The 13,131-nt window shown below is 44.9% G+C and overlaps 1 protein-coding gene across 1 annotated transcript in view; it reads left to right on the top strand.

Annotated features, from left to right (window-relative positions):
* LOXL2 (lysyl oxidase like 2) overlaps nucleotides 1-13,131 on the top strand; it is a 101,883-nt gene that overhangs the window by 83,537 nt on the left and 5,215 nt on the right. Inside the window, exons 9-12 of the mRNA XM_081960760.1 lie at nucleotides 2,660-2,822; nucleotides 4,756-4,999; nucleotides 9,689-9,804; nucleotides 12,569-12,705. Of these exons, the coding sequence (XP_081816886.1) occupies nucleotides 2,660-2,822; nucleotides 4,756-4,999; nucleotides 9,689-9,804; nucleotides 12,569-12,705 (660 nt within the window). The remainder of the gene's footprint in view (nucleotides 1-2,659; nucleotides 2,823-4,755; nucleotides 5,000-9,688; nucleotides 9,805-12,568; nucleotides 12,706-13,131) is intronic.

Genomic DNA, 13,131 nt, shown 5'->3' with positions numbered 1-13,131 from the left:
CTTCCTGTCCTCTACCATCCCCCGGAGTCTATTTAAGCTCACATCGACTGCTTCCATGACTCCATCCAACCACCTCCTTCTCTGTCATCCCCTTCTTCTTTTGCCCTCAATCATTCCCAGCATTAGGCTCTTCTCCAGGGAGTCCTTCCTTCTCATTAGGTGGCCAAAGTATTTGAGTTTACAAGTTGTCAGTCAACCATTACAATTGCTGGGATACCTTATTAATGTTTTTAAAAACCTGCCAGATGGTTTTGACACTATTCCATATTGTGAATGCTGTCATACATGCCCTGAATGTGCTACTGAATTGGTTGTTCACGTTTTTACACTGCTGCCTCTTTATGATTCTTGATATGCAGCTTTCATATATCCACGTCTTCCTGGCTGTGTTGTTTAGCCAGAACCTATAAATTGTTCGCTTTTTACTTTCAAACCTTTTATTGAAGATTTCCAGGAACATTGCCAAGTTCTGCTTCATCGTTAGGGCTAAGTATTACAAGGTTTGAGGCTTAGCTTTAACTCTAGTGGACCATTTGCTTCAATTTCCTTTGTTTATTACGTCTCGTATGTTTGTTTGTTTGTTTATTGGATTTATATGCCGCCCTTCTCCCAAAGGACTCAGGGCGGTGTACAACATTAAAAAAAACAACACATATTACAAAAGTTAAAAAGGAAATTAAATAAAGTATCCCAAAACAAACCCAATTAATATTAACAATAAAAATTTAAAAAATAGATTAAAATTAACAATTAAATTAATCGTTAATTTTATTCTGTTCAGGCCAGGCCAGCTTGCGGGAAAAGCCAACTTTTTTAGGGTGCGTCGGAAGGACCGGAGGTCGGGGGTTATGCGAAGCTCCGGGGGCAGCTCATTCCAGAGGGAAGGCGCTCCCACAGAGAAGGCTCTCCCCCTGGGGGTCGCCAGCCGACACTGTCTGGCCGACGGCACCCTGAGGAGGCCAACTCTGTGGTATGGCACTGGACGGTGGGAGGTTACTTTACATTTTGTTTCACTTTACTTTACATGTTGCTTTACATTACTTGCATTCGTTTTACTTTGGATCCTTTCACCTTTTTGGAGTCTTGCACATCACTAAAGAGTATACCTCAATAAAAGAAGGAAGGGATGGCCTGCTCCAGAGTAGACAACCTGAATTTAAAATCAAATTTGAATTTGAATTTTTGAATCCTGGCCTTTAAATCGGGAATTCTCCTACGCAAGAGGTGTCAAACTGGTGGCCTGTGGGCGGATGAGTCACATGCAGGCCACGCCCACCCCAGCTCCACGAAGGGGGGGGGACTTCACAAAACGTCATCTGGTGGCAACATGACGTGATGAGTTTGATACTGAAAAAATGAGAAGACTGTGCAATGAGCTGGTCATTAGGCCCCCCAGGCTGAGCAAAACAAAACTAAAATTCAGCCATTCCAGTGGTTGCTGAAGTGCAAAAGGTGGTATCAGTTCTGGCGGGTAAGCTGTGGAAGCTGCCAGGAATTGTGCTTGCTAGCTGGGAATCTCCCTCCTTTACATGCAATCCAGCTCAGAACTCTCCATAAGTGATAACTGACTGAGAACAAGCCATAACTGATTGCCAGGTGGTTTTCACTCTGGATCACGAGATGATGGATGCATGCTGGGATGGGGTTTAGCCTAAATACCAAATAAAGTATAAAAGCTGGTGGGGAGTACCGGCTGTCAGCTCTGACCATTTATTCATTGCCTTCGTCCTTTGTTGGCCAGTTCGTGCTGGAGGGAGACAAACCGCATTTTCAAACCGTCTCTGTGTTTGGCTGTTTTCCTTAACCCTTCGGAACCCGACAGATGATTTAAGACATACTATTGTCCCCAATTCGGGTCTGAGCCTGGTGCCGAAGCCAATGATGGACGGTAGACACGAGGGGCAGGTTTTCTGATGACTTTTCATTGGAGTACTCCAAGGAAGAGGGTTCCTGGTCAAAAGGCCAAGAACCCAGAACAAAGGATTAAAAAAAGCTTTACACATTTTCACTAAAGGAGAAGGCAAGGACAATTAATGAATTGGTCAATAATGAAGAATTCATCCATGGAATAGCTTGTCTCCTGGAGTTGTGGGTTCTCCATCACTGGAACGTTTCAAAAATAGACTGGATTTGACGGGGATGGTTCTCTTGCCTTGAGCAGGGGGCTGGATTAGAAGTTCTCTTGCCTTGAGCAGGGGGCTGGATTAGAAGGCCTAATGGTCTTCTCCAGCCCTATAATTCTATAATTCTGAAATAATATGAAATATCCTCTAATAAACATTTTAGCAATAATTCTACAATTTGTTCTATTGGTCTATAGTTGTCCCATTCCTAAGCCTTGGCCAATGAATGCTCCAGGAGTTATTTAATAGACATTTCATTTGCTACAGACCATCTCTTGGCTGAGGTCTGCAAGTTATCTAAACCTTGTTATTTTTATCAACTTTCTAACTACCCATAATTGCTACAGGCTTTACACATGTATATTTCCTGTTGATAAGCATTCTTTGTTCTTGCCTGACAGACACACACACACCCTCCACAATTACAGTCTTCCTGATTTACTTTCAAGTGTGTGCCATGACCTTCCCAGCCAGCCCATCAATACTGCAAAGCATCTATACTTAATCGCCTTCCTTTCTTTGGTATTTCTCACTAGGAGACCTGGTATTGGCATGGAAGCAGTGATGCAGACAACGTGGTCGTGAGTGGGATGAAATGCTCCGGGATTGAAATGTCTTTGTTACACTGCCCTCATGATGCCGAAGTCTCCTGCCCCAAGGGAGGCGGACGCCATGCAGCTGGTGTTTCCTGCACAGAAAGTAAGCCCTTGTGCTTCCTTGGCTCACATCTAGACCCCAGTTTATCTAAACCGCAATCAAGCGTGTTCATGTTTTCAGCGATTTGTTGGGTTTAACGAGGGCGAATGCGACATAACCTTGGTTATTGTGACGTAGGGAACATAGCAAATCTGTTTTGAAACCAATCAATTATGTTCAATTAAAGAATCTTCAATTAATTGGTCAATAATGAACAATTCATCCATGGAATAGCTTGTCTCCTGGAGTTGTGGGTTCTCCATCACTGGAACTTTTCAAAAATAGACTGGATTTGACGGGGATGGTATGAGTTCTCTTGCCTTGAGCAGGGGGCTGGATTAGAAGGCCTCCAAGGTCTTTTCCAGCCCTATAATTCTATGTTCTCGGTTCAGTATTTCAGGGAGAAATCTGATCCTAAACTCAAAATTGCTTCACGTTTCTAGTCCCTGGCTGTCCTGTGTGCATGTGGTTTACTTAATGGAAAAGATCTACCATTGCCTACTTTGCAGTTTGAATTTTCCAGATGAGATCATAGCTTTGGGAGTTCTTCAGACCTCCCATTCTAGTTCTAACAAGAGCTGACCTCTCAAGCTTTCTCTGCTCAGCCAACGTGAGCCACTTGCTGCTATTTGCCCCAGCAAATGTATTTACTGCAATCTGAATTAATTAAGCTGAGCTTCTCTCCTGATGTTACAAGGACGCAAAAGCAATAGCACTTAGACTTATGCCCTATTTCCCTGAAAATAAGACCTCCCTGGATAATAAGCCCAGTTGGGCTTTTGAGCGCATGCACTCAAATAAGCCCTCCACAAAAATATCGCAACACAGCAGCAGTGAGGTGACCAAGCTCGCCTCCTGCACCTCAAACATAATAAGACCCCCCTTAAAATAAGGCTAGTTGCTTATTTTGGGGGTCAAAAGAAAATAAGACCCTGTCTTATTTTCGGGGAAACATGGTATATCTCTTCAAAGTGCTTTATAGCCCTCTCTAAACCGTTTACAGAGTCAGCCTCTTGCCCACCAACAATCTGGCTCCTCATTTTACCCACCTCGGAAGGATGGAAGGCTGAATCAGTCAGGATTCAACTGCTGTCAGTGGGCAGAGGGAGGGAAGGAAGGAAGGAAGGAAGGAAGGAAGGAAGGAAGGAAGGAAGGAAGGAAGGAAGGAAGGAAGGAAGGAAGGAAGGAAGAAAGGAAGGGACAATAGCAATAGCACTTAGACTTATATACCGCTTTATAGCCCTCTCTAAGCAGTTTACAGAATCTGCCTCTTGCCCTCAACAATCTGCATCCTCATTTTACCCACCATGGAAAGATGGAAGGCTGAGTCAACCTTGAGCCTGGTAGATTTGAACTGCCAAATTGCAGGCAGCTATCAGCAGAAGTGATACTGCACTCTAACCACTGCGCCACAGTAGCTAAATCCAGACAGATTTCTTGACAATAGCATAAAAACACTTCGCTGGTGTCTTCCTCCGATAATGTGTGCATATCAGAGGTGATATTCAGCAGGTTCTGACCAGTTCTGAAGAACCGGTAGCAGAAATTTTAAATAGTTCAGAGAACCAGTAAATACCACCTCTGACTGGGTCCACCCCCATCTATTCTCTGCCTCCCAAGTCTCAGCTGATCGGGAGGGAATGGAGATTTTACAGTATCCTTCTCCTGCCATGCCCCCAAGCCATGCCTACCAAACCATGCCCATCGAACTGGTAGTAAAAAAAGTTTTGAATCCCACCACTGGTCCATATCACTTGTCTCTGCCATAGCATTAAGCATCAACTTCCATAAATGGAAGCAACTCTGATAGGAGTGCACACCGGTCTTGAAAAGTTTTCTTGGGAAACCTTCCATTTTTCAAGGCAGCCTATGAATCCTCCAGCGGAAATAATCAGAGGATAAAAGCAAAGTCCTTACTCTCTATTCATGTCTGCAGCTGCGGCTGATCTCGTCCTCAACGCCAAGGAGGTAGAACAAACGTCCTATCTGGAGGATCGGCCCATGCATGTGCTGCAGTGCGCCATGGAGGAGAATTGCCTGGCCTCCTCCGCGGTCAATACCTCAGTGACCGAGGGTCACAGGAGACTCTTCCGTTTCTCCTCCCAGATCCAGAATAACGGGCAGGCTGACTTCCGTCCCAAAACGGGCCGCCACGCTTGGATCTGGCACGAATGCCACAGGCAAGTCTTGCTTTCTATCTTCGCTTTTGTCGAACGGGAAGGAGGAAAAAAAGGGAAAGCCACTGAAGGTTGACGCAATTCATGCAGGGTCACCAACACAGACCTGCAAGGGGAAAAAAAGAGTTCTTAGGTCGAGTTAAGATACTGGTTGGCCTTGGCCGTTGGTTCAAAGTCAAACTCAACAAGCCCGCGAGCGCATTCCTGACCTGCCTCGCATCTCCCTCGAAGCCGTAATTTCATTCGCTGTGGTTTAAAACATGGCTGGCTGGGGAATTCTGGGAGCTGAAATCCACAAGTCTCAAAAGCTGCCAAGCTTGGAGGTCCCTGGTTTTAAAACACCAGAGTTGGGTTTCATCATTCCCCAAGCAAATTGTCTTATGACCAGGGATGGGCTGCTGGAGGCTCACAGAGATTCGGGAGAACCTCTGGCTAAGATTCTGTGCAGTTCAGAGAACCCCCAAGTGCCACTCCTGGCTGGGCCCTCCAACCCCTGCCCTGCCCTCCCAGGAGTTCCCACGCGGCCCGTTTTGGATGCAGGTAAGTGCAGGGCCTGGGTGGAGACTCCGGGAGGGCAAAAAACGGATCTACTGGGAGTTCGGGGAGGCTGGAAACAGGCCCGTGTCCAGCCTCCAGGGGGCCTCCGGAGCCTGGGGAAAGCAGTTTTCGCCCTCATGGAGGCTGAAGGACACCCTCCAGATTCCGGTGTGGGCAGAAATGCCCCTCTTCCTGCCATGGTGCAGGAGCCCAACTAGGCCACCCAGTAACCTGGCAGAGAACCCCTTGCTGAAATGTTTGAAGCCCCCCCCCCCCCGGTTATGATGTATGAATCTATGCAGACCCTTTTTGATGATTCCAGATTTGGGAATTTCCATCTCATTCTCTTGATTCCGAATTGGCAGATCTTTTCCGAAACCACTGGACATAATTTGAATTACTGAGCCTGAAGCCTAAGAGCATCTCAGGCAGGTGAATAGCACCAGTTGATCAAGCTTCTCGGACCAACAAACTCTGACTCTTGATGTGGCCTCTTAACCTCACAATGTAGATAGAGAGTACAGTCTTTATTGTCATTGTACAAAATAAATACCACAAAATTGGTTAATATTAGAATTGGTTAAAAGATAGAATTCTTTACGGGCCAAGTATGATCGGACACACAAGGAATTTGTCTTTGGTGCACATGCTCTCCGTGTGCATAAAGAAAAATAAAATAGAATACATTCATCAAGAATCATAAAACACAACACTTAGTGATAGCCATAGGTTACTAATAAGCAATCAAATCCTACTAGGAAATAGAACAATATAAATCGTAAAAATACAAGCAACATGGTTATAGTCAGACGTGGGAGGAGATAGGTAATAGGAAGGATGAGAAGAGCAATAGTAATACAGTCTTAGTAAATAATTTGACAGTATTGTGGGAATTTGTTGTTTGGCAGAGGGATGGGGAAAACTGTCCTTGTGTCTAGTTGTTCTGGTGTGCAAGACCCTATACAGTCATTTTGAGGGTAGAAGTTGAAACCATTTATGTCCAGGATGTGAGGGATAAGTAGATATTTTCACAGCCCTCTTTTTGACTTGTGCAGTACACAGATCCTCAATGGAAGGCATGTAGGTAGCCATTGTTTTTTCTGCAGTTCTAATTATCCTCTGAAGTCTGTGTCTGTCTTGTTGGGTTGCAGAGCCAAACCAGACAGTTATAGAGGTACAGATGACAGACTCAATCGTTTCTCTCTTATTAAAACTCGTTTCCTTTCTGGACTTTCCAAAAAGTTCAAATTAAGTGAGGCAGCTACAACTCATTGGCCGGTTGAAACCAGTTTGTTGATAGACAGGGATACCTGCTCAATTCCTCTACAGTATTTCTGGTCCATAAACAGCATAAGATAAACACCATCCTGAGCAGGCGGACATTTGAGGAACCGTTTGCATTTACGTTTGACTTTTTCACACTGGAAATCGCTCAAGCATCCAACTTCAAAGGAAAAAGTTTGAATGTCTTAACAGCTCTCCGTATTTTCCATTTACAGGCTGTGGAATACTATTTGTGATCTGGAATGGGGTGGGTAGCAGGGTCCCACTGAAAGGCAGGTAAAAGAGAAATTATTATAGCAACTCTGAGTCAGTTAAAAAAAATGGTTTCCTTTTTTTAAAAAAAGGCTTTCCCCCACATGCAAGTAGAATAAACAGATCAATGTCTCACCTCCCCGATACTGAATTCCAGGTGTTCAATGTCCTTGATGGTTAATTTTCTCAGGTGCAAATCAGCTAACTCTACCTTGTAGTTCCTTAGTTTCAACTTATACCAGGATGAGCTTGTTTTCTGATTCTACACTTGGTTTATGCACAAGCAAGTGTGCCATTCACACTCTCTGGGCATTCATCATCGCTGTTGTACAAATTCAAAATTAAAACCTCTTCCAAGATGCCGAAATCTCTCTCAATATTTGACAGAAAAGCTGATTACAATGTACCTGAAGCCACCCATGCAAGCATAAATTCCATGTTGATCAAAAAGGGTCAAATATTCATACAATATGGGACATGGTGACTTGGGGGCTAAGACGCTGAACTTGTCGATCAGAAAGGTTCGAATCCCTAGCAACCTGTAACGGAGTGAGCTTCCACTACTTGTCCCAGCTTCTGCCAACCTAACAGTTTGAAAGCATGTAAAAAGGCAAGTAGAAAAATAGGAACTGCCTTTGTTGGGAAGGGAACAGCATTCCGTGCACCTTCGGCATTTAGTCATGCCAGCCACATGACCACGGAGACGTCTTCGGACAGCGCTGGCCCTTCGGCTTTGAAACGGAGATGAGCACCGCCCCCTAGAGCCGGGAACAACTAGCGCATATGTGCGAGGGGAACCTTTACCTTTTTATGTCCTTTTTGTGCTTTTTGAAAAGGCAAGTGGACTTTTTTTTCCCTTGAAGACGTTTAGCTTCTCATCCAAGAATCTTTGTCAGTTCTGACTGAGTGGTGGAGGATAGAAGGATTTATATTCCTTGCAGTCATCTGGTCATTAGCATTCTTTCTGAGAGTTGTTGAGGCCACTTGTGGGTTTATCTGTGCCCTCGGGGTCAAAGAAAAAACAAAGGAAGTCCAGTGGCCTTTTGAGAAAACACCTTTGGGACAACAATATCCTGAATGAGAATCTCCATAGATATTCACACAACAGTTTTGTTTTGGGCAAGGAACCATAGCTCCGTTCTAGAGTCCCACATTTAGCTGAAGTTCTATTTCAAACATTCAAGTATCAGATGAGGGGAAAAAATACAAAACAGGTTGCAATGAACATCACTGCAAAGAGATGGGGGTCCCTTTGTAACCATCTGCTAAAATCTATGTTGATGAAAAGAAGGCCAGGCAGGATAAATAGGAGCAGATGGCTCTTCAAGTCATCAACCCTCAAGCTATATAAACTTTTAAAGCTTAACTAAATCGTTGAATTAGGCCTCCCACCGAGTACTGTACCTGCAGCGGGATTATAAATAAATAAATAATAAATATTTATTTCTTAGCCGCACCCTCTCCCGAAGGACTCGGGGCGGCGTACAATGAAACATATGAAATAAATATGTGGACAAAACAAACATATAACAGAGACATATACCGAGACATACACAAGGAGGAGGTCGGCTGATGAATAAAAAACAATTAGAATACAGTGATTAAAAAACCCCTAAATAATTAAATATAATTAAAATACCCAATTAAAAACCCGTCAGGAGCGATATGGTTAGATCAAAGTTGAGCCAGGCCAGCTACTTGGAATAGGTGGGTCTTAAGCTTAATACGAAAGGAGCGGAGGTCAGAGGTATTCCTAAGATCTGGAGGGAGGTCATTCCACAGGGCTCCCTGGGAGTGAGTTCATTGTTTAGTTTGATCTAGGGTGTTGTGGAGCACGGCTGGGTTAAGTTTATTCCCAAATTATGAATTGAGCTTCAAGAAAAATACATTTCTGAGTGAGACAATTGCAACTTTAAGCAGGCACTTTTTCCACTTTTGCGGAAACAGAGACTAGATTTATTGGCTTTTATCAATTCCATCGAGCATTCATTTAAAAGACCTATCATCATCTTTTAACAACCGCCTAATTCCTTGCACGGTAGAGTCTGGGCAATTGAATAGAGCTAGCAATGTGTTTAATGGCTGGATGCTTTTCATGTCACCAATACGGAGTTTTGTTCAGCAGATATATTCTGATTGTACCCAGGATCCACACAGCTAGGACCTTTGTGGCTCTTTGAATGTTTAAGTTGACGACCCCTGCGTTAACCAGTAGTAAATTTGGACAAGCAGTGGCTAAGGCTTCCAGATAGGCTAATATAGTATTTTAGTAAAAAAAAGAAATTCCCTGTATACATAGATGGTAGGGGAGATACCACATTCATGATAAATTGCCATTCTGGTGTGTCTCAAACAAACAACAATTGGATATGCTTTGATTCTATAAAGATAATGTCTAGATTCACCAGCCATAACCATGACTTCCTAACTAAACCCCATAGAGCTGAGTTTATCGATAGAAAACAATAGTTGCAACTCTTTTCTTTGGTGCTCTCTGAGCTTGGTGGTTTTCTTGCAGATGTTTCATTATCCAGCCAGTTAACATAATCAGTGATGAGTTTACACATCAAATCTTTGTTGACAACCTTCAGCAATTTGCTTTCTCTCTGGCTTCCACAGGCATTACCACAGCATGGAAGTCTTTGCCCACTACGATCTGTTGGATAGCAACTGGACACAAGTTGCCGAAGGCCACAAAGCCAGCTTTTGCCTGGAGGACAGCGACTGCATAGACGGTACATGTGTTTCGAAACTTATTTCAGTGCATTTGATAATATGTCAGTGATTAGCACTCCTTAATCCCCGGCTGCAGAGGTGGGATTCAAGCAGGTTCTGACCAGTTCTGGAGAACCAGTAGCAGAAATTTTGAGTAGTTCGGAGAACCGATAAATACCACCTCTGACTGGCCCTGCCCCCACCTATTCTTTGCCTCCCGAGTCCCACCTGATCGGGAGGAATGGGGATTTTGTAGTATCCTTCCCCTGCCATGCCCACCAAGCCATGTCCACTAAGCCACCCCACACCCACCAAGCCACGCCCACAGAACTGATAGTAAAAAAAATTGAATCCCTCCACTGCCCAGCTGTTTCCCATCTTAACATCAGAATAGGAAATACTTGTTGAAGGCTGAGTCTCCATGACCATTATGAACCATTATGAACCACAGTGGTGCAGTAGTTAGAGGGCAGTACTGCAGGCTACTTCTTCTGACTGCAATTTGGCAGTTCAAATCTCACCAGGCTCAAGGTTGACTCAGCCTTCCATCCTTCTAAGATTGGTAAAATGAGGACCCAGATTGTTGGGGGCAAGAGGCTGACTCTGTAAACCGCTTAGAGAGGGCTGTAAAAAGCGCTGTGAAGCGGTATATAAGTTTGAGTGCTATGGCTATTGCTATTAAAATCAAATGGAGAAGCAACTTTCCACCATCCTTTGTTTAACCTATCCAGAAATCGGGTTGAAGAATGCTTTTGAGGCTCCAGGACATTCCTGGGAATAAATCTTTAAAGATGATACATTCCCCTTCAGGCTGAAGAAAATACACTCATTCCTGTGGACCAAGGGTGGGTTACTGACGGTTTTACTACCGGTTTGCAACCCATGCGCATGCGCTGTTCAATGTGAATTGTTCGTTGTGCATGCACAGAACAATTTACAGTGAACTGCGCACGCACATCCCAGGGGTGGGTTCCGGCTTCTGTTACTGCCGGTTCACTCAGGGACGCGCTTCGGGAATGCGCAGTAGTAAAAAAATTGGAAACAAGATGGAGGCGCATATGGCACCGCCAAGAGAACCAGTTCGGGGGCGTGGCTGGCCACGTTACTACCTACTCAGCCGAGCTAAAAACCAAAATGGCGGCCATCAGGGAACCGGTGAGGAAACTGGTTCGGGGGCGTGGCAGGCCTAGGTCTCTGCCAGTTCTGCAACCCAGGCCTGAACGCCACTACCAGTTTGGCTGAATCGGGCTGAATTGGGATCAACCCACCTCTGCTGTGGATATAGGAAAGTGCTTTATGTTAAATCAGGATGGTGGGCTAATCTGATTTAGTGTATCTCCATTGAAGTGAGGAACATCTAAGGCCGTGATGGCGAACCTATGGCACAGGTGGCACGCGGACCCATTTCTGAGCTGTCATTGTCAGCTGATTTTCCAACCGTTTCTCAAAAATTCAGGAACAAACTTCTTTGGGCTGTTTTTCGCCCTCCGAATGGGCAACCCAGAAGTCTGTTCCTGAACTTCTGGTTTGCGTGTTGGCTGTTTTTCGCCCTCCCCAGGTTTCTAGAAAGCCTCTGTAGCCTGGGGAGGGCAAAAAACGAATCTACTGGGCCCACCGGAAGTCAGAAATCAGGCCGTTTCCAGCCTCCGGAAGGCCTCCGGGGGAGGGGAGGAAGGCCGTTTTCACCCTCCCCAGGCTGCAAGAAAGTTGTGCGTGCATGCGCAGGGCAGCATGGGGGGTGACACTCACGCATGCACAGAGGGCATTAAATTATGGGGATGGGCACGTGAGCGTGTGTGATAGCTACCCAAGGCGAAAAAGGTTTGCCATCACAACATCTCCTCCCAAGTCAACTGCCATTGTGTAACCTCTTCTTGGTGATACCATTAAACAGGATATTTAATTGCATGCTATGTCTAGGTAGATTCTCAATTATCTGGGTTATAGTTGTTCCAAAGGTGCTTTTTCACCCCCCAAAAAACCCCTGGATTTTCTTGGTTGTTTTTTTTTTTTTTCATTTAAAAATGTTCTCATTCAAGAAGCTTCTTCAGCTCTTTCTTCAAAAGCCAAAAAAGTCCTGTTGCCTTTTTGAAGAAGCACCTTTGGGCTATTTACATGATAGGCTTCACCCTTCAAGAAATTTAAAAAAAGACATGACAGGCAACTTTTAGGGGTTTTATTAGAGGGTTGGAGACTAAAATATATGATGAACAGTTGCAGGAACTGGGCATGGCTAGTTTAGTGAAGAGAAGGACCAGGGGAGACAGGAGAGCATCTTCTGATATTTGAGGGGCTGCCACAGAGAAGAGTAGGTCAAGCTATTTTCCAAAGCACCTGAAGGCCAGAAAAGGAATAATGGATTGAAACTGAACAAGGAGAGATTCAACCTGGAAATAAGGAGGAATTTTCTGACAGGGAGAACAACCAACCAATGGAACAGAAATCGACTTCAGAAGTCGTGGGAGCTTCATCCCTGGAAGCTTTCAAGAAGAGACTGGACTGCCATCTGTCAGAAATGGTGTAGGGTCTCTTGCTTGGACAGAGGGTTGGACTAGATGACCTACAAGGTCCCTCCCAACTCTGTTAACCTGAAACTTCCCATAATTTTAAAAATGGGGGCCGTTGATCCTTGCACAGAAGTGGGTTTCCAGCTGCAAAGCCCGTGTTCCTGTCGGTATGCTCATCTAAAGCATTATCTAAACCTCACATCTCTTATTATTGTTTAGTTAAAAGACCAACCAAAACGTTGATACTACCATACCTTTGTACTGACTTCCTTCTTAGGGGTGCAGAAGCAGTATGAGTGTGCAAACTTTGGGGAGCAAGGGATCTCCGTCGGATGCTATGATGTGTATCGGCACGATATTGATTGCCAGTGGATTGACGTTACCGATCTCAAACAAGGAGACTACATCTTCCGGGTAAGCCATGATTCTGCCCGTGAATGGTAACCCTAGGCCAGGGGTCAACAACCGTAAACACTCAAAGAGCCAGAAAGATCCTAATAGGAAGCCCCATTCAGCCTTCCGGGTTCTCTCACCATAGAGGCTCCTCCTAGCACGGCGTTCTTTTTCCTCTGCTGACCAGAAGTCCGGTTCTCCCACCATGGAGTCTTCTCCTAGTGTCCTTTTTCCTCTACCTGTCCTAATCGAAAGCCCTATCAACTGTGGAGCGGACCTGCAAAAGGGAGCCACAGCAGAAGGATGAAAGAGCCACATGCGGCTCCAGAGCCGCAGGTTGCTGACCCCTTCCCTAGGCCGTGTTTGCAGGATATAAGTAACTCAGCCTTTCTCTTTGACGACAGATAGTCCGCGACTTACGACAGTTCATTTCATGACCGTTTCAAA

Source organism: Natrix helvetica (assembly GCF_964273705.1).
Source record: "Natrix helvetica genome assembly, chromosome: 8".
NCBI classification, from domain to species: Eukaryota; Metazoa; Chordata; class Lepidosauria; order Squamata; family Natricidae; genus Natrix; species Natrix helvetica.
Note: the sequence above shows the minus strand (reverse complement) of the source record. Positions and strands in the feature narration are given on the sequence as shown.